Below are 21237 nucleotides of genomic sequence, written 5' to 3'. Positions count from 1 at the left end.
ATGGGGTCACAAAGAGTCAGACATAACTGAGCAACTAAGCAACAGCAACAACAAAATTAACACTAAGTAGTTATTAAAATAACAGTTCCATGCACACTGTGTTCAGGGATAACAAAAGATGGCGAGGACTCTTTCTACATAGACAGGAGGCACTTTTCACGTTGACACTACAACAAAAGTGCAGGTTGGGCACGGAGCTGTGGTATGTTTTAACTCTCCTGTGTGCTCATATGGTGAGCTCTCGGGGCTGGTTGCTAGGAGAAGCTGAGAGCTCTGCTTTGAGAAGATCACATACACCCCATCGATCCTGATGAACATTTTCTGAGACTTGGAGAAGAGAATCAGGAATTTCCCACTGGTCTGGAATGGTGGTGGGTGATGGGGAGGAGGTGGAGAAAGCTTTCTCTTCAAATAAGAAAAAGATCTACTTCAGAATATCCGTAACTTTTTTTCCTTAAAATTTCAGGAAGAAGATACATTTTAAGGTCATTGCTTTGACTTTTATGCTAAAGACCCAAATTTCATGTAAAGAATTGATTGTTCAATCAGAAACATGTCAAATGATTTTGATTGGGGTCTGAGACATCTGTGTTCTACCCCAGAACTGGTATTACTTTTTTGACAAAAGGCGGCTCAGGGTTGAGTGTGAGTCTCCCCCAGTCTCGTCTTCCTCTTGAGCGTGTGCTTTGTGTTTCCAGCTCTTCAGTGCCGTGCTCTGCAGCCAAAACGCCTCATCCGGTGTTGACCCCAGCGGCTGTTAACCAAGCGAAGCAGGTAAATTGTGGATTTTTGCTTTGCTAATGTGACATGCAGTGACTGTCCTTGTAACTGAAGACAATCTGGTACTAAGTCCCCGCACTGTTTATTTTTTATTTTATTTAAAATTTTTTTCCCACGTCTTTTAAATGAACTCTGAAAAAGACCTGTGATCCTTTCCCCACAATTCATGATGGTCTTGACCTAGTAGGTCAGTCAGGACCCAATGATGTCTTTGTCGACCATGTGGCATTCTGCATCTGGTAGTCTTGGGTCATAATTCTCTGTAGGGAGGGTATCTGTATGGAGTTGAAGTTTACTTTCATTTAATCTTGTCTTAGTTAACCCATACAACAGCCATATAGACAAGACAGATGTTCAGCTACGTTTCACTAATGAAGAAACCAGGGCTCAAGTGGCTGACACGGGCTTCCACCTGTAGTGGATGGGGAACCAGGGCTGGAACCCATCTTCCGGCTTCTCCCTGCCCACTGCTTTGCTCCTTGTACCTTTGGGCATCAGCCTCCAGGGAGTAGAGTCTTCTGCTTTCTCCTGTCATCCCGGTTTCTCAGCCTGTGAATCTTCAGTGATGTTTGTTATGTCTGCCTGCAGGCTCTTGCCTGATAAACATGGTCTCTTACGAAAGTAAGTTATATTGTAGACAGCTAAACAATCCAGAAGAAAATAATAGGAGATGGTGGAAAGGCAGATCAAGCCCTCTCTGAAACTTTCCCAAAGGAAACCTGGTTTCTCTGCTACTCAACTCTGTCTCTAGGAAGGTCATTTTAGACTGTGTTTGAGATTGACCCTCAGAACTTGCTTAATGTGAGTTCTCAGACATGGCTGTCTCCTCCATAGTTTGCCCTGACTTAACATGGCACTTCAGCAGTTAGCGTTTGGTCTTTCTTCTGGAGCTTTCCATCTTCACCTTGGAGGACACGTGGTGAGGCAGAAACCATAACGAACAAGAGAGAAAGAGCATTGACTGGAGATGGTTAAGTTGGGCGGTTTTGCTTCTTACCCTTACTATAAGTTTAATTGAGAGCCAGGATGTATTTCATTCATTTACTTCTTCCTTCATTTGGGTTTCAAACACCCTGATGCCTTTCATGTGCTGAGCATCGCGTTAGGCGCTGCGGGAGGAACTGCGGGCTCGGCAAGCAGGACCCTGTTTTCTTGTGCTTGTGGAGTATTCCCATCTCTGAGACGATATCACATTTAAACATATTGACCTAAATTGAAACTGAAGAACAAAATTTAACTGAATAGAAGTGTTTGTGCTTGCTTATTTTAAATTATGTCATTATTTTACGTGTTCCTTTATTCCAAAGACTGTTTTGTGGGTCACGTAACTGTTTTCCTCCTATTACAGGGATCGCTGATAAATGCCTTAAAGCCATCTGGGCCCCCACCAGCACCCAGTCCGTTGTCATCTGGTGATAAAGCTTCAGGTCAGTTTGCACTTTTGTTTTAGTGAAAATAAGAGGTGAAAGATATTTTCCACAGAGGAATTTAATTGTTCTAGATCACAAGGGCAGTTAATGTAAAATCAAGTAAAGACATATTTGAAAAGCCTCAGGGGATGTAGAATCTCCAGGAAGTCAGTGTGCCCTTTGGCAGCTCTGTAGACTTCTGAAATAGGAGAGCAGTAGGAGAAAGCCTTCCTTTAAACATTTTTCCTAAAAAGAGGACCTGCCTTGTTGGATATCGAAGTTTTGAGAGAAGCAGATCCAAACATTGAACTCTTATATCTTCTACTAAAGGGAAAGAAAAACTCTCTGGGTTTTTAAGGATAATTCAAAAGCCAGTAAAATATAGAAAGTAAAATGGATCCATTACAATATACGATAATATGATAAATGGAGAGCCTCCCTGGTGGTTCAGATAGTAAAGAATTCACCTGCAATACGGAGACCTGGATTCGTTCCCTGGGTTGGGAATATCCCCTAAAGGAGGGCATGGCAACCCACTCCAGTACTCTTGCCCGGAGAATCCCATGGACAGAGGAGCCTGGTGGGCTACAGTCCATGGTGTCGCAAAGTCAGACACGACTGAGCAACAAAGCATAGTGCATGATAAGTGGATGTAATCCAGTATTGAAAGACTGAGCTTCACATGCTTCCAACACTCAGGCCTCTTAACTGAAATTAGTTTTTACAGTCACCATGAAGTGCTCTGACCAGGCATCGTTGCTGGCCTGAGCCCACCTGATGCAGAAGCGTGCCTGTGCATCCAGCCTAGCTGAATGCAGGCCTCTGCTGCTGGCTCCCTGTCAGAGCCCACTTCATTCAGCATGTGTCACTTCTTGCTGCAGGGCTCTTGTGCCACCCACAGCCCAGCATTCTCCCTGTGCTCTGAACTCCAGCTTTTATTTTGATTCATGCTCTCAAGTGGGTCTTTAAGCTAATAAATTCTGTCAGAGACGCTGAACTTCACACATGAGGAGCCTGCCTACCGTAATCTCTACATAGTCATGCTGTCATCCCACCTTCCTCTGTGGTCAGAAGCTTTCTCATTGGATACTGGGTTTATCCTCAGCAAATATTCCTTGCACTCAGATGGAAACCATTGTGTAGCCAATGCTCTATTCTAGAATTCAGACTAATGCACAGTTTTTATCATATAAGCCTTCCATGAGAAGGCAGTATGTAGCGCTTCTCGACTAGGAGCTAAAACTTTAACTCAGAAGGGAAATTTTAGTGCAGTTGTCAAAGACTTTTGAATCATTTAGGATTCAAATTAAGAAGTTTGTTTCCATTTCTGGCTAATATTTTAGAAGAAAGTTTGAAAGATTATATATCCTAACCTCTTTCAAGGATTTTATTGGAGAGTTTTTTGTCACTCTTGAAATTAAGAGTCAAGAACATCTCAGGGGCAGTTAGCATGACTTGGAAAGAAATTTCTAAGATTCATCATTCAATGATGATTGTGAAATATTCACTCTCATTGCTAGATGTCCTTCTGTTTCTATTTGCCAGAAACAGACTTTTTTTGAGCAGGAAAATTTCCCTGAAAAACACTATTTAAGAGTTTGCAAAAACTTCTAACAAAAACAAAAAGTCATCTCTGAAACCTCTATAGAATAATTCCCTTATTAATTAATAATGGAAACACCTTCATTGTTTTCCTGATTTTAAAGCTGTTGCTGCTGCTACTGCTAAGTCTCTTCAGTCGTGTCCGACTCTGTGCGACCCCATAGACGGCAGCCCACCAGGCTCCCCTGTCCCTGGGATTCTGCAGGCAAGAACAGTGGAGTGGGTTGCCATTTACAGGACCACAAAAAGTCTACCGTGTGGAACTGTATAATGTAGAAAATTTGTAAGTTCCCTATTCCAGAGATAACAGCCCTCAAAGAATTGATGTGTCTTGGGGTTTGATGTATATCTGTTGGTTTCTTTAAACAAAGATAGCCATATCCTGTATATACTGATCTGTAATCTGTCCCCTCTCCTCCCTTCCCCCAGGAAAATATCATGTTCATCTTTTCAGGTCTGGTATAAGTCTGCCTGTCTCATTTTAATCCCTTCGCTGTACAGTTGTACCCTGTTCAGTTTTTACCAATACTCTGCTGATAGTTCAGATTGTTCTTAACTTTTCAGAATTATAAGTAAGGCTGCACTAGACATCCTTGTCCGCATCACGTTGTATTATAGTAGTGTTTTAGATAATTTTGCAAATCTTTACTCCATACTCATGTAAACAGAAGATGCTTTTTCTTATTGTTTGGGTTGGTTTGATTTGGGCTTCTCAAGTGTAATTCCCCCAGCCCTCTTCTCCTTTTAGAAGGAGAGGGAGAGGTGGGGGGGAGAGTGTGGGTACTGCCCCAGCCTGTTAGTGAGCAGCCACAGTACACCAGATGTGGGGAGACGACGGACTACACTTTAACTCTCCACTCTTCTCTGTGTGACAGCAGTCGTGTTACCTCTGTAATAAAAAATAAAGAAGCAGACCTGTTATTAACTAATAGTAATACAAGAAGTCTCTGGAAAAACAGATGCGGCGAGAAAGCCAGCAGCCGTGAAGTCACTACTCAGAGATGTTTCACATGACCTGTTTCCCCTTGGAGTTTCTTTTCCTTTGACATGTATCACATTTCATTAATTGCAGAATCTACTTTTAAAGCCTTAAATTTGACCTGCACTCCAGTTACTTTGATGTCTTTCCTGGAAAGGGTAAAGTGGCATGCCTTGGTTTGAAATTGACAGTTGACAGGGCCAGAGAGCCCATTCAGAGACCTTGAGCACGACCGAGTCCTCACTCTCCCCTTGACTGCTGACCTACAGGAAGCACGTGACCTGGGGCTGCGCTTTGCGTGGCACTAAGCATTCAGTGCCACAGAGAATTAAACTAAAATGGTGTTGGTTTTTTTGTAATGCTCTTCTTTTTTTCCCATAATTCCAGGACCAGTGGCAACCAAGATAGAAACAGCTGTGACTTCTACCCCGTCTACTGTTGGGCAGTTCAGCAAGCCTTTCTCATTTTCATCAGGGTCAGTTGTAAACTTAAGTTTTGTGGCAGATCACAAAATCCTTATAGATTGCTTCTCCAAATCTTATAGTCAGCGGGTATACTTATATGAAGCCAGAGTTCTTATCTCCACAGTGACACATTTAATGATAGTGGGAGTAGCTTAGTGTCCTAATGTAAATCTGTTTGCCCTTTTCGATTCAGTTTTATATGTGTGTTCTTACTGGCTTGTTTGTTTTGTTGTTTAGGATAAGCCTTGTTTGGGTAGTGGGTCTGTGGTTACTCTAGTTTATCACACCGAGATCTTTTCATTCTGACACCATCTGGCGGCTGGGTGAGACCTTGGATTGGCTTCTCTGCCCCGAGAGGTCACATTATACTAGACTGCTGAGCAATCAAGACAGTGGCCATTTAAGAATTGGGGTTTTATATAGATGTGGGGAAGTCCATTTCTGTTTCATTTTTTTTAAAGTGATGATGTCTGTACTTGTCAAATTGAGTTATTTTTAAAAACAAAAGGGTCTTCTAACCCTCAGTCCAAAGGAAGTTCTTATTAACGTTGGAGGGGGCATACCTTTTCACTATCCTGCGAACACTCATCATGAAACCTGTGAGAGTTGGCAGAGCATCTCTCTTCTTTGGGGTGGAGTTAGTCTCTGTGTGGCTGAGATAAATACTCATCCAAAGATTGTTTTCACTGTGAAGGGTTGCACATTCAGTTCCACTAGAAAAGTCTCTTAAGCTCTTCCAGTTTATGCTTTTGTAACTGGAATCACACTGACCACAGTCTCTTTTCCCTGCTGTGAGTTTGTTTCTTGAACACCCTTCAGCCTAACACATTACGAGAAAGGAGGGTGTTAGAATAGAATTTTAAGGGGGAAATCATATATATTTTCCTGTAAATCATTAGTTTTCTACTCCCCAAAGGTAGTTTGGAGCACAGTTTTAGAGAGTAGGTCAGTTCCAGGAGCTACCGCATCTGTTAATTAATCTTTACTTCTGTGAACCTGATACTCTTCTTCCCGTCTTTAAAATAACCTACAGAGGTTTGGGTCATAGGTCAGCTGCTTACCTCTGTTACATCAAATTTCTTCACCAGAGTTGAGACAAAGAAAGAGATTTGTTTTCTTTTTTTTAAGATGATAAAATATTTAACACATCTTAGGTGGTCTTGGACCATTTGATGAAGCCAGTGACGAGTTTAAAAAAAAACCCAACTCTACTCTTTACTGTTACTTACTCTTTTTGATATGCTCGGCTTTTTATCAGGTTGCCCAAAAAGTTCGTTTGGGGTTTTCCATAACATCTTACAGAAATGCCTAAATGAACTTTTTGACCAATCCAACAGTTTTTAATTTGCTATTTGAACTTTTCTCAGAATGAGTACTCCATTCTGGCTCAGCTGGTGCTGAGTTTTCTTCTTTGCTTATATTGTCTTCACTCACAGGGTGAAGAAAATGTACAGAAAGAGAGGAGAGGATGAAAAGAATCAGATAGGTTTTTGAGGGACTTTTCCTGGTGGCCTAGTGGTTAGGGTACAGCTACAGCGCTTTCATTTCTGTGGGCTGTGTGCAGTGCCTGGTCAGAGAAGTGAGATCCCACAAGCCACTTGGTGCAACCAAAATTTTTTTTTTAAAGTTTCTGAACCAAATTTCCCAGCCGAGGACTAAGCGTTTTGTCCGAACAGCAAAGACAGTGGCTTCCATTTCATACTGTCTGTTGTCTCCCCCAGTGGCATGCGCTGTCCTGACGTGCTCCCTGGGTGGGTCATAGGCTCCTCCTCACCTAGCCCATCCCGTCCGCCTCACTAGGCGAGCCAACCGCTCCAGCCACCATCCCAAGGCACAGTCCTAGTGCTCCTTCACTTTCCTTGAAATAGGTCCCCACCCCCTCTACCATGGGAAGCCTGGCTGTTCCTCCAAGGCCTCCTCACTGGCTGCTTCCCTCTCACCTCACCCACACATCGCTCCCCCCCACGCTCTGAGAGCTCTGCGCTGCTGCTTCAGAGGCAATGCGCTTGCTGATGTTTATCGATAGATTGCAAGTCCCTGAGAGTAGATTATGTGAATGGATTATAAATGTACTGTTAAAGGGCAGTGTTGCGCCTTAAGTCTGTTCGTTTTTAACTTCTTTTCTTCCACCCCTAGGACTGGCTTTAATTTTGGGATAGTCACACCAACACCGTCTTCTAACTTCACTGCCACACAAGGTACAGTCTCTGCATTGAGTCGCCTCACTTTCGTGTTTCCCTCTAAACAAGTGCAGGTTTGAGGGAGGCAGGTTGGTTGACATTTTACTTGCTGCTGCATTTTGCTTAAAGTATCTGCAGTGAACTTGGTGTTGATATTATGCATTAGAAATAGGCTGGATTTAAGAAACTGTGGGGAATGACTTTTGTCTTCATAGTTAAAAACTCAGAAAGGGTTTGCTTTTAGAAAGGCAAGGCTGTGCTTTAAATGTGAATGTTTACACGCAAATTAAAATTTCTTTCTCCATCTTTGTCATATGGTATTTAAAATTATATCAATTTTTAATAATCATAATATGTAGTGAAACTATATGTAACTTTGTTCTGTATTTTCCCAGTTTCCTGTAGAGTGTTATCATACTTTCATAATTAAAAAAAATTTTTTTTGTTTGTTTTGTTTTAAAAAAATTTTTTAAATGAAGTCAAAATTGTATCAATTTGTAGGTTGAGATAGGCAATGGTAAAGAATCCACCTGCCAAGGCAGGAAACGCAAGAGATGCTGGTTCAATCCTTGGGTTGGGAAGATCCCTTGGAGGAGGAAATGGCAACCCACTCCAGTATTCTTGCCTGGGAAATTCCATTGACAGAGCCTGGTGGGCTGCAGTCCACGGAGTCCGACAGGCCTGAGTGATTGAACACACACGCAGTACTGTAGAAAGGAAAGACTAAACTCGTGTTTCTTTCCTTGATAACCTATCGGGAGACACACTTGTCCCGCGCACGCTGGTGCAGATCTGCCAGCGTCTGTTGTTGTTTAGTCACTGAGTCGGGCCTGGCTCTTTTGCAGCCCCATGGACTGTAGCCCGCCAGACTCCTGCTGTCCATGGGGTTGTCTGGGAGTTGATTGCCATTTCCTTTTCTTGGGGATTTTCCCAACCCAGGGATTGAACCTGAGTCTCTTGCATTGCAGGCAAATTCTTTATCACTGAGCCAGCTGGGACGCTCAGACCAACATCTACCAGCATGTTTTTAATGTTTAAAAGACTTTGAGGACCTATCAGAAACCAGATGTATTTTTTAAGTGCCTTCAAGTTCTCAGTTCAAAGTAATTGAGTTTACTTCTGTTTTAAAAAGAAAGCTTTTATTATAAAAGTGTTTATATTTTTTATTAAAGTAATATGTTCTAGAATTACACATTGTACCCTTAACCATTCAGTTCTATTTCCTTTTGGGATTTTTTGCTTCTACCTTTTCATTTAACACAATCCTTGTGAGTTTTCCAGTATTAATGAGAGTCTTGTTTAAATGTCATTTTTAGTGGCTACATAATTTGTCATGCAGATGTGCCCTAATTTATTTAACCATCCCCCTCTTGAACGGTTCAGGCTTTTTCCAGGTTTTCCTATAATAAATAAGACAATGACCATCTTTCAACTTTTCCTTCAGCATGTACTTTTATGAGTGCTTTTCTGTGTGTCAGCCCAAGTGATGAACATTTTTTGGTAAAAAAGGGATCTCTTAAAATCTGCTAGAGGGATATTCGGGAGCTGAAAGCATACCAGGCATCTTAAACCCAGTCTGTGTGTGGCACTTAAAAGGTTGTTGATTTCATTCTGTCTTTTCTGTCTGGAGCAGTGATTCCTAAACGGTTCTGTCCACTTAGATGTGGACCACTTGAGGCCCACTCCTCTCCCGAGTCTCACTTTCTAAAAGAAAAACAGCTCAATGGTATAAAAAGATTGGCAAGAACAAAATAATTGTCAGAAATCCTAAATGAAATACATTAGGAATAAAACACAACAGAAATTCCATAACCATTTTCATTAATACTAGAACAGACAGCAATCCAGAATCACAAGCAACTCAGTACAACTTCAGTGATACAAAGAGGGGTTTCTGGAAGTTATCTGCAGATACCAGGGGCTTCGCAGTGTTCCCAGGTGTTTGTGATAGCTAGACTTCTTAAAACCACATGGAGCTAAACACCTCAACAGGCCCTTGCAACAGACCAGTTTCCATTTATAATATCAAATTTTAGTTTTCTTTGTTGACCACTTTTTTGACCAGGCCTTGTGAGTACTTTACCTACATTTTATTTCATCTTTGCAACAACTCTATGAGGTATAGCTATTATTATCTGTCTTCCAAATGGAGACACTGAAGCCCAGAGAAATCAATTAACTTTTCCAGAGTGGCACAGCCAGCAAGTGGCAGAGCCCTCAGCCTCAGCCCCTCATGTCCTTGCCCAGCAGACCACGCTGCCACTGTGAGAGCACTCCGTGAGGAGAGCACTAGGAAGTAGCCCTGAATTGTAGGTAAGAAAGATGACCTGCGGATTGACACTTTGTTCATAGAAGCAAAAGAAAACCTACCATACGGAATCAATTCCTTGTCTTGTCAAGAAGAGGTCCATAGGCTAGCATGTGCTGAGAATGTTACTCCTGAGACACACACGGGAGGAAATGTGCGTGAGGTCCTTTTGTTTCTCTTGTGGACAACTAGGTTAACTTCAGGTACTCTAGATACAAGTGTATTTGTTGTGACTTAATGGTGATGAAAAGAACGTGCGTTCCTCTCACCTCAGTGAGACGACTCAGTGCTCATGTTCCCACGGAGAAGCACACGTTCTGTCCCGCGCAAGGACAGTGCTGTCAGAACAGGCTGTCCTGATGAGGTCAAGGGAGGAGAGAGGCTCTGGCTTAGAGAAGTCAGTGAGGCTGTGGTCGGTCATATTTTGTGACACCCAACCCATCTCCTAATTTCTTTTTCTTGCCAGGGTCAGCACCCCCCACCAAAGAGCCAAGCCAGCTCGATGCATTCTCCTTTGGCGGGGGAGGCAAGCCTTTCTATGAGACCGTTCCTGAAAGCTTACCTTCCTCAGGGACGATGACATCAGCTAGCACAGGAGCAGCTGGTGCCGCGCCAGGAGAGTCCGCCCCACACAGCAGCAGACCCGCAGCCCCTTCTGGAATCTCTCTCTCCACTCCCACTGGCAAGCTGGAGGCGCCACCGTCCAAGCTGGGCGAGCTGCTGTTCCCAAGCTCCCTGGCGGGAGAGACTCTGGGAAGTTTCTCAGGACTGCGGGTCGGCCAAGCAGACGAGCCCACCAAGCCAGCCAGCAAGGCACTATCCCCAGGCGTGACCAGTGCCAGTGCACAGCCCACCAAGACCCCCACCGCCCCCTCCGGGTTCAGTTCTCCCAGCCCTGCGGTGCTGGGGAAGCCCGCAGAGCCCCCCGAGACCACCTCTGCAGCCACCTCGGCAGCGGCACCAACAGCAGCAGCCAGTCCCAGCCCCAGCAGCTCCTCAACGGGCGTCTTTGGCAACCTGCCACTCACCAGTGCAGGCTCCTCTGGAGCTATCAGTTTTGGGGGCCTGTTTTTCAGTGGTAGCAAGACCAGCTTTTCATTCGGAGGCCAACCGACAAGCAGCACAGCACCCTCCTCCTCCCCGGCGTCCACTGCCACGCCCCTGCCCACGTCACTCCCCACCTTGTCCTTTGGCAGCCCCCTGAGCTCAGGGTCTGCCCCCACCCTGCCCACGGGCTCTGGTAAAAGCTCAGAAGCAGCTGCATCATCGGCTCTGCCCGAGAAGCCAGGCAGTAATGAGGCCTCGACATCAACTGCCTCCCTCCTGGGGCAGCAGCCACCAACCCCGCTTCCCCAGGCTCCGCTTCAAACTCCCGACTCTGGGAAGAAAGAGCCTGCTCTCACCCAGCCTGCCATCAGCAGTCCTAGCACTGAAGCGGCCAGTACCAGTGTCCTGGTGCCTGCAGCTGAGGCTGCTCCAGCAGCCCCTGGGGTCCCAGACATCAAGACGGAAGTGCCGTCCCCAGGCCCCACCGTCTCTGTGCCTGGGCCAGCCACCATCTCGGCACCTGGAGCCTCAAGCACCATCCCTGTGGCCCCAGAAACATCCAGACCTGCCACCACCTCCAGTGGTGTTTGCAGCGCTGCTCCAGGCCCAGCCACGGAGACCCCAGTGTTTGGGATGGCCACTTCTGACTCCTCTGTCTTCACTCAGCCTCCCGCTGCCAGCTCCAGCTCAGCTTTCAGCCAGCTCAGTAGCCACACAGCCAGCGCCCCCTCAGCGACCCCCATGTTTGGGCAGGTGGCCGCCAGCACCGCCCCCAGCCTGTTTGGGCAGCAGACGGGCAGCATGGCCAGCACAGCGGCCGCCGCGCCACAGGTCAGCAGCTCGGGGTTCGGCAGTCCTGCCTTTGGCACCTCCGCCCCAGGGGTCTTCGGACAGCCGGGTTTTGGGCAGGCCCCGGCCTTCGGGCAGTCGACCAGCAGCCCCGCAAGCAGCTTTTCCTTCAGTCAGCCTGGGTTCAGCTCTGTGCCTGCTTTTGGTCAGTCCGTGTCCTCCACCCCTACGTCCACCAGCGGGAATGTCTTCGGTGCCTCTTCGAGCACCAGTAGCTCCAGCTCCTTCTCATTTGGACAGTCGTCTACCAACAACGGAGGTGGGCTCTTTGGCCAGAACAACCCTCCTGCTTTTGGTCAGAGTCCTGGCTTTGGTCAGGGAGGCTCCGTGTTTGGTGGCACCTCGGCCGCCACCACAACAGCGTCATCCTCTGGCTTTAGCTTCTGTCAAGCTTCAGGTAAGAACTTACGGGAGATTTTTCCTTGGTTGTCCTCCATATATGAAACATTTGCAACAAGTTTGCATTGCTTTGGAAATGAAAAGGAAGTGAGGGAAAACAGAAGAGATTCTGGAAAGTCTGTAAGAGGGCTTGGACACTTGCGGCCTTGGGCGTTTCTTTGGTCTAATCACTGGCTCCAGTCTTGCTTCTCCGCAAGTTCTCCACCAGAGTGCCAATTCCATGGGGGAGAAAAACAAGTTTAAAGACATGGCAAGTAATGAATGACTCATGAGTATGAAATGTTAAATTTGGAAGGTGTTTTAGAGGTCATAATGTCCAAGACTGTCAAGCCTGGAGGTGACTGGTCTAATGTCTTTCGGTGCCAGTGATGGAACCAGACCTAGACTCCAGAGCTCCTCACCCTAGCCCTTTGTTTCATTGTCTTCTGACACCATCTTGCATCCTAGAAGAGCAGATAGTGACATTTGAAAAGTTGGGGTTTTTTTTTTTTCTATTTTCAGTATAAGTTTTAAAAAATCTTTTAAGTTTTACAGTTTTTGAAAGTAAAATGTAATCCTCACTACTGCATGTCCCATCTTAGCAGCTGCTTTTACTCCAAAAACCAATAGATGGGACACTCCCAAAATCTTTTCTAACCTTCCTTTCTCCATGGTTATCTTATGAAAGGCATTTCTTTAGCAGTCAGGCTCAGAGGGTGAGGGCGTAATCAAAGGTCATTGATTTCTTGGTGGGCAGGGATACAGATAACTGCTGGTTCATTCCTTTGATGATAATATACTTGAAGCTGGCTCACAATTTATTAGAAAGGAAGTGTATTCCTTCCTGTCTTCAGTAACTATTTGCTGAACCCCCAGTGTGTTCCACTACAGTAATGGATGCAAGACACAGTGATGCGAGATAGTTTTGAGATCCGCCTAATGCCTTGTGCAGAAGCTAGTCAGCCTGTTTGAGTGATGCGAAGTGTGACAGGTTGGTCTAAACCACAGGCAGAGAGAAGGTCTTGCGGGTCTTAGAAGAGAATAGGATATTTAACCCTATCTCTAGCGCATCTTTTGTTCTGCAGTCAAAACTTGAGAATCCTTGTCTACAATCAAAACTATTTCAATACAACCGAGTTTGTATTCAGTCCCTGTGAAAAACTCTTCCTTCCTGTGGTAACTAGGAGGGAAGATGCCTGCACAGCCTCCTCCAGCTGTGGTGGAGGCACTGAGGCCTGCCTGAGCTCCCCTACCTAGGCCGGTAGCAGGAATGGAGAATGGAACTCTTGCTGTCTAGCTCCTTGTCTGGGGCTCTTCTGCTACAATATATAGTTCTGCCTGGTTTCCCAGGCCCCGTTCAACCCAGCACCTAGAAGGAAGATAAACAGCTCTGCAAGAATCTGGCGCTGAGGTTAGAGGAAACCAGAGAGTAGTCATACTCATGATATTAAGTCAGTCATTGGAAACACTTCTTAGCAGCTATGAGTCTAAGGAAAAGCTACTCAGAGTCCTCACCCCCACCCCCTGGGGTTTAGTAGAGACAAGGATTCAGTCCCTGAGGCTTTGAGACTTTTTTTTTTAACTGTTATAAAATTTTAGCAGTGAAAAAAAAGGTTTCAAAACTATTTGCCCGTAATTTTCTCCATTTCCTTGGTAGGGAAACAGATTTGACTCTTGAGATGATTTATTCTGAGGTACTTTCACATACATGAATGGCATTTAAAAACCGAAAAACAAAACTTTGATGTATAGAAGTTTCATTCGAATTAAACTTCTGTTTTCTTTTATTTTATAGGTTTTGGGTCTAGCAATACTGGCTCTTTGTTTGGTCAAGCAGCCAGTACCAGTGGAGCAGTCTTCGGCCAGGTAATGTGGGTATCTGCCTCTCTTCGGGCCGACACGGTCAGTCCCATTTGCGTTGCTCCTGTATAGAGGGTGTAATGTGTTGTGTGTCCAGCAAACAACACTGAGGTTTTCAAGCTCTGCCTTCCGTAGCTTCCTTGGGGTCACAAAAGTCTCTGCTTCTGATTTGAGAGAATCACTCCAGTGTTGATCCTTGTTTGAAAGTCCTCTCGGAAAGCACTTTAAAGCACATTGCCTGGTTTCTGTCAGTCTTCTGCCTATTGTGAGGCCAGGGATTGGCATCTATGGCCCGTAAGCGAAATCTGCTCCTTGGCCCTTTTTTTTTTTTAAGTGGTTGTTTAAACAATAATAAGAATATGCAACAGAAATTGTAAATGGCCCCTGTACTAAGCAACATGTAGTCCAGGAGCTCCTTTGGTGACCTGAGCTGTTTCCGTTTGTCTAGCTAGTGGTTATCTGTGTGCTGGGCCTGGTTTTTAGTGATGTACCCACATAGACTTAAAATCATTAGTGCTTGAATAAGGTAAGTGCTGTCATTATCCCCATTTGTCACATGAGAACACTGAGAACCCAAAGGGATTAAATTTACTGTTATAAAAGCTAGCTGCTTTTACTTTTGTTTGGTTTTAAATATGTGTTTATGTGTTTGGTTGCTTCGGGTCTTAGTTGTGGCATGCAGGATCTTTAGTTGCAGCATGTGGGACCTAGTTCCCTGACCAGGGCTCGAACCTGGGCTCCCTGTGTTGGAAGTGCAGAGTCTTAGCTGCTGGACCACCAGGGAAGTCCCCAATCCAACTGCTTTTATTCATTTATTTGTAATTAATTGTTTTGTCTTTGGTTGCACTGGGTCTTTGTTGCTGCTCTTGGGCTACTGTAGTTGCAGTAGGCAGGCTCCTCATTGCAGTGGCTTCCCTTGTTGCGGAGCACAGGTTCTAGATACACAGGCTCAGTAGTTGCAGCACATGAGCTTAGTTGCCCCCCTGGCATGTGGTATCTTCCCAGACCAGGGATCGAACCTGTGTCCCCTGCATTGGCAGGCAGATGCTGCTTTTAGATCATAGTACCTTCACAAGGAGTCCTTCTGAAGAAAGATGCTCTGACATATTGGAAATGACTGACTTTCTAAGGGTAGAATTGACATTTGTCCAGAAGCTGGAGAAAGTGGTGGCCGTGTCATATGCTTCTTCCAAGTCTTCAGTAGGAGATTTTCTTTTTCACCTTTCTCCTAAGAAGATGGGCTCTGCCCTAGTCAGTGATTCTTGACAGAAAGAAATAGAACTTCTGATTTTCAAGTTCCCCGGGGAAAACAGCTAAAAATAGCTAGATAAACCAAATAAACCATAGATTCGAAAGCACTTATAAGCTAACAAGGTATTTTACCACACCTTATTAGAGGCGAAATGGGAACCTGTAGAAGTGACTGGAGCACAGAAGCCAGTTCTGCCCTGAGAGCATTACTAGTCTGAGAGCACTTGGACTTCCTGTGTTAACAACCCCAAAGGACAGAGGGGCAGGCTTCACTCACACAGGCATGTGCAAAGTGGGAAGGCTGAAAGAGCCCCCGCCATGGTCCGCTGTGACTGCACCTCTCCGGTCTTGTCCTAAACATGCAGCCTGACCTGCTCCAGGGACGGCAGTGTCTCCAAGACGTCTGGCAGGACAGCACAGACTACACTGAAGAAGAGTAACTCTAGGCCTCCGGTAATTTTTAAGGACATTGATTCCCACACGTAAATTCGTCACAGCAGGAAATAAGGAGCTATGATCAAGAGCCAGAACAAACATGAGACACACATTTGCAAAGACTCCCTAGAATATAAAACAGCTGTGTTTTACATGTTGCAAAGAAATAAAGGACAGACTTGAAAATACCAATCAAGAATCAGAAATTACAAGAGTCATAGCAGCTTTGAAAAAGAAACGAATAGAACTTTGAGAAAACTGTTACAATTAAAATTTTAACTCAGCAGATCAGACCCAGCTGAAGAGAATAGTAATATACTAGATCACAGATCAGAGAACTTTCTCTGTGAAGGACCAGATAATAAACATTTTAGACTTTGAGAGCTACTTACTGCTTCCGTCACAACTACTCAACTCCGCTGTCGGTGGCACAAAAGCAGCCAGAGGCTGCACAGGAGAGACTGAGCACGGTTACTTTCCCATGAAGCCTCATTTATAAAAGCAGGCAGCAGGCTAGATTCGGCCCGTGGGCTGGAGGTTGCAGACCCTTGAACTAGAAGATCAGATTAAGTTATCTGGAATTCACCATGGAGAGCATAAAAGATGGAAAATACAAAAGAGAAAGCAAAAACGCTGAAAGAGGAAATCTAATGTACGTTTAATCAGAAGGAGAAGAAAAAGAATGTATGATATTAGAAGAGAAAAAGATTTCTAAAACCAACAGCAAACAGTAACCCACAGATTCTGAAGTCCAACATATACCAAGCAGAATGTATAAAAAGAAATTGAATCTAAGACCTGCCATAGTGAAATTGTGGAACTACCGATATAAAATATTAAAAGCACTCAGAAAAAGGACAGGTTCCCTTCAAGGCAGCAATGGTTGGACTAACAGCAGAGTTCTCGATGGTGGCAGTGAAAACCAGACATAGCCTGTCTACCCAGAATTTTTGAACCCAGCAAAAAAACATCTGTACATAATGAGGTGAAATCAAGACACTTTTCAGGCAGATCCTGAGAGGATATATGCCTAGCAGACCTGAAGGAAATTCTAAAGGATATTCTTCAGGCAGAAGGAAAATGTGACCTCACTAAAATTACAGCTCTCTTAATTTTAGGGTAAAACAAGCCATGAAATAGGAAAATTGTAGCCTGTATAACCAACAGAGTAATCATATTCAGATATAAACAATACAAGTCAAAAGGAAAAAAGACAACTGCACCCCCACCAGAATGGCTAAAATTGAAGGGCTGGTGGTACCCCAGTACCTGGGAGGAGGCAGAGCAGCTATAATAGAAACACAGCAGGAGTGAAAGTTCATAGAATCACTTTGGTGTCAAAACTAGATACATGGAACACCTGTGTATCTACTCCAGATAAGCAGACTGTATCTACTCTAGATAAGTAACCCACAAAATCAGAATGGTGGTTAGTCTTAGGACATAAAAAGTGAGGTCTGGGGGAGCCACCCAAAGTACTAACAGTGTTTGATGTCTTAAATGTTGAACATCATAAACACTTCTATGCCAAAATTCATTGAGCTCGCTACATATAAGATTGGGACAGCGCAGAAGCACACTGGCTGCGACGGATCGTGCAGAAGCACGCTGGCTGCGACGGACTGTGGAAAGAGTTTACACATGGACATCACCAGATGGAAGAATATAATCAGATTGATTATATTCTTTGCAGCCAAAGATGGAGAAGCTCTATACAGGCAGCAAAAACAAGACTGGGAGCTGACTGTGGCTCAGATCATGAGCTGATCTGTGGCTCAGATCGTCATGTGGCTCAGTGGTTTCTAGGGAAAACCACTAGACCATTCAGGTATGACCTAAGTCAAATCTCTTAAGATTATACAGTGGAAGTGAGAAATAGATTTAAGGGACTAGATCTGATAGAGTGCCTGATGAACTATGGACGGAGATTCGTGACATTGTACAGGAGACAGGGATCAAGACCATCCCCATGGAAAAGAAATGCAAAAAAGCTAAATGGCTGTCTGAGGAGGTCTTACAAATAGCTGTGAAAAGAAGAGAAGTGAAAAGCAAAGGAGAAAAGGAAAGATATACCCATCTGAATGCAGAATTCCAAAGAATAGCAAGAAGAGATAAGAAAGCCTTCTCAGCGATCAATGCAAAGAAATACAGGAAAACAACAGAATGGGAAGCACTAGAGATCTCTCCAAGAAGCTTAGAGATTCCAAGAGAACATTTCATGCAAAGATGGGCTCAATAAAGGACAGAAATGGTATGGACCTGACAGAAGCAGAAGATATTAAGAAGAGGTGGCAAGAATACACAGAAGAACTGTACAGAAAAGATCTTCATGACCCAGATAATCATGATGGTATGATCACTTGCCTAGAGCCAGACATCCTGGAATGTGAAGTCAAGTGGGCCTTAGAAAGCATCACTATGAACAAAGCTAGTGGAGGTGATAGAATTCCAGTGGAGCTATTTCAAATCCTGAAAGATGATGCTATGAAAGTGCTGCACTCAATATGCCAGCACATTTGGAAAATTCAGCAGAGGCCACACGACTGGAAAAGGTCAGTTTCCATTCCAATCCCAAAGAAAGGCAATGTCAAAGAATGCTCAAACTACCACACAATTGCACTCATCTCACACACTAGTAAAGTAATGCTCAAAATTCTCCAAGCCAGGCTTCAGCAATACGTGAACCATGAACTTCCAGATGTTCAAGCTGGTTTTAGAAAAGGCAGAGGAACCAGAGATCAAATCGCCAACATCCGCTGGATCATGGAAAAAGCAAGAGAGTTCCAGAAAAACATCTATTTTTGCTCTATTGACTATGCCAACATCTTTGACTGTGTGGATCACAATAAACTGTGAAAAATTCTGAAAGAGATGGAAATATCAGACCACCTGACCTGCCTCTTGAGAAACCTATATGCAGGTCAGGAGCCAACAGTTAGAACTGGACATGGAAACAACAGACTGGATCCAAATAGGGAAAGGAGTACGTCAAGGCTGTATATTGTCACCCTGCTTATTTAACTTCTGTGCAGAGTACATCATGAGAAATGCTGGGCTGGAAGAAACACAAGCTGGAATCAAGATTGCCAGGAGAAATATCAATAACCTCAGATATGCAGATGACACCACCCTTATGGCAGAAAGTGAAGAGGAGCTAAAAAGCCTCTTGATGAAAGTGAAAGAGGAGAGTGAAAAACTTGGCTTAAAGCTCAACATTCAGAAAACGAAGATCATAGCATCTGGTCCCATCACTTCATGGGAAATAGATGAGGAAACAGTGGAAACAGTGTCAGATTTTATTTTGGGGGGCTCCGAAATCACTACAGATGGTGACTGCAGCCATGAAATTAAAAGACACTTACTCCTTGGAAGAAAAGTTATGACCAACCTAGATAGCATATTCAAAAGCAGAGACATTACTTTGCCAACGAAAGTCCGTCTAGTCAAGGGTATGGTTTTTCCAGTGGTCATGTATGAATGTGAGAGTTGAACTGTGAAGAAAGCTGAGAGCCAAAGAATTGATGCTTTTGAACTGTGGTGTTGGAGAAGACTCTTGAGAGTCCCTTGGACTGCAAGGAGATCCAACCAGTCCATTCTAAAGGAAATCAGTCCTGGGTGTTCATTGGAAGGACTGATGCTAAAGCTGAAACTCCAATACTTTGGCCACCTCATGCAAAGAGCTGACTCATTGGAAAAGCATTTTATGCTTAAAATGGTACACTCTACCTGATTGGTGGTGCCTGTCTCATACCAGCCAGGGACAGAGCAACTCCTGTTTATCTGAGCTTGGCTTTTGGCTTGTGCCCATGCCTGCTGCATGCCCTGAACAGATAGGGGAGGGGAAGCTTAAATGATAAGTTTTATGTACATTTTACCACAGTATAGAAAAAGAAAAAATATTTTTTGAAAAAGGATAGCCAGAGGACCATAAGTATATTCAACTGAATTAGTAACACAAACTAAAACCTCAAAGAGAGACCCTCCTGGAAGACAGCACACATTTTAAAGCCCAGCAATACTGAATGCCAGCGAGCATGCAAAGCAGCAGAACTCACATGTGCTCTTAGTCAGTGTACGTTGGCACAATCGCCTGGGAAAATAGTCTGGGATGATCGGGTAAAGCCCTGCAGTTCCACTCCTAGTTTGTTCTGTAGAGAAACTCATCTGTGCACTGGGATACAGTGTTATAAAAACTAGAGCCTGGAAGCAACTCAAATGGTTATGGATATACCATTGGGCAGATGAACTCGTATTATCCTGTAATAGAATGTTACCACATGGTGAAATATGGTTGCGAAAATGAACACATTAGAGCTGCATGGGTGATTTTCACAGGCCTGTTTTTTCTCTCTCCCACAGGCACAGTTTGAGCCAAGAGATTTAAAGCCCATACTGTGATAAACTCCATAATGCTTACTCCCCCCACCCCACCCCACTTTCACAGAAATTAGGGTTGCCATTGGAAAGGCTGGAAATTCAAGTCAGTTTTTTTTTGTTTGTTTGTTTTCTATCATGGCAGGGGCCTTATCTGTTATAGTCATTACTGTATCCCCAGTGCTTCAGACTATGGGTAGCACAAGACGAGTGTTATAAAAATGAATGAATTTTCAGGTCATAGGGGTATTCTCAGAAGAATTTAAGGATACAGGGTAGATTCTGGCCAGGATATAGAATTTCATTTTCTTCATAAGTCCAAGAAAAATCCAGTTAGTATGACTATCACACTGGTTTTATGAATGTTACAATTATCTAGTGCTGTTTAACCAATTAACTCCAAATATAGTAGCATTCTCTGGAGATTGGCTTGGTGGTTATTTCCCACCTTAACTGGAACTCATGGCTACAGCATCTTCATGTGGCTTCTCTATGTGGCCTGGGCTTCCTTACAACATGGTGGCTGGATTCCAAGGAAGACTATTCCAAGAAAAAGGGAGCCATACAGAAGCTATCCTCAGAAGTTGCAAGCATCATTTATACTGCATCTTCTTATGCAAGGCTGTGTCACAGAGTCCCACCAAGCTCAAGGGGAGGGGACTAAACTTCACCTCTTGCTCTAGAAGAGCATTTAGGTCTGGAAATATTACTGTGACCATCTTTGGGAAATATACTCTGTCACATGGCCTGTCGAGGCATGGCAGAGAGCCTGTTGACTTGATTTCTAGAGAGGGGAGTTAGTTGTACGTGACCTTGATGGTACAGCAGCCTTTGGGAGTAACTGTCAGGACTGGGTTTGGAAAAGTGGAAGACAGGCCTTGCTGAAGGAAGAATACTGGCTGGAGAAGAAGCCAGAGGAAGATCTTGGTAACAATGAGGGCAAACGAAAGACCAATAAACACACAAAAGGTAATCAATAGTATTAGAAGCATTAGGAAAATGAAAATCAAAACCACAATGAGGCACCACTCCACATCCACTAGGAAGGCTATAATTTAAAAGCAAACCAAAGAATAACATACATTGACAAAGATATGAAGAGACTGGAACCCTCATGTATTTCTGGTTGAAACGGAAAATGGTACAGCGGTTATGGAAAGCAGGTTCCTTGAAAAGCTAAACATACAACTGTCATCAGTTCAGTTCAGTCACTCAGTCGTGTCCGACTCTTTGCAACCCCATGGACTGCAGCATGCCAGGCCTCCCCATCCATCACCAACTCCCAGAGTTTGCTCAAACTCATGTCTGTTGAGTCGGTGAT

At 44.2% G+C, this 21237-nt stretch overlaps 1 protein-coding gene, 1 long non-coding RNA gene and 1 other non-coding gene across 7 annotated transcripts in view; 2 read left to right on the top strand and 1 right to left on the bottom strand.

Annotated features, from left to right (window-relative positions):
- NUP214 (nucleoporin 214) overlaps positions 1-21237 on the top strand; it is a 90018-nt gene that overhangs the window by 47438 nt on the left and 21343 nt on the right. For all 3 annotated transcript variants that reach the window (XM_069582128.1, XM_069582126.1, XM_069582127.1), the window contains exons 25-30: positions 699-774; positions 2129-2207; positions 5158-5245; positions 7371-7432; positions 10189-12015; positions 13792-13862. In XM_069582128.1, the coding sequence (XP_069438229.1) occupies positions 699-774; positions 2129-2207; positions 5158-5245; positions 7371-7432; positions 10189-12015; positions 13792-13862 (2203 nt within the window). The remainder of the gene's footprint in view (positions 1-698; positions 775-2128; positions 2208-5157; positions 5246-7370; positions 7433-10188; positions 12016-13791; positions 13863-21237) is intronic.
- Positions 4415-10830, bottom strand: LOC138436509 (uncharacterized). Of its 3 annotated transcripts, XR_011255439.1 has the most exons (5): positions 10751-10827; positions 10285-10457; positions 9992-10078; positions 9785-9853; positions 8841-9118 (listed from the first exon to the last, which is right to left on the bottom strand). It is a non-coding gene; the product is annotated as an uncharacterized lncRNA (long non-coding RNA). The 3 variants fall into 3 exon arrangements; XR_011255438.1 differs by lacking the exons at positions 8841-9118; positions 9785-9853 and adding an exon at positions 4415-4680 and having other exon boundaries at positions 10751-10830; XR_011255437.1 differs by lacking the exons at positions 8841-9118; positions 9785-9853; positions 10751-10827 and adding an exon at positions 4415-4680 and having other exon boundaries at positions 10285-10723.
- LOC138438492 (small nucleolar RNA SNORA48) lies at positions 19245-19376 on the top strand. The gene has a single exon (XR_011256417.1). It is a non-coding gene; the product is annotated as a small nucleolar RNA SNORA48 (small nucleolar RNA).

The sequence above is a fragment of the Ovis canadensis genome, chromosome 3 (assembly GCF_042477335.2).
Source record: "Ovis canadensis isolate MfBH-ARS-UI-01 breed Bighorn chromosome 3, ARS-UI_OviCan_v2, whole genome shotgun sequence".
Lineage (NCBI taxonomy): Eukaryota > Metazoa > Chordata > Mammalia > Artiodactyla > Bovidae > Ovis > Ovis canadensis.
This window is presented reverse-complemented; position numbering and strand designations above follow the sequence as displayed.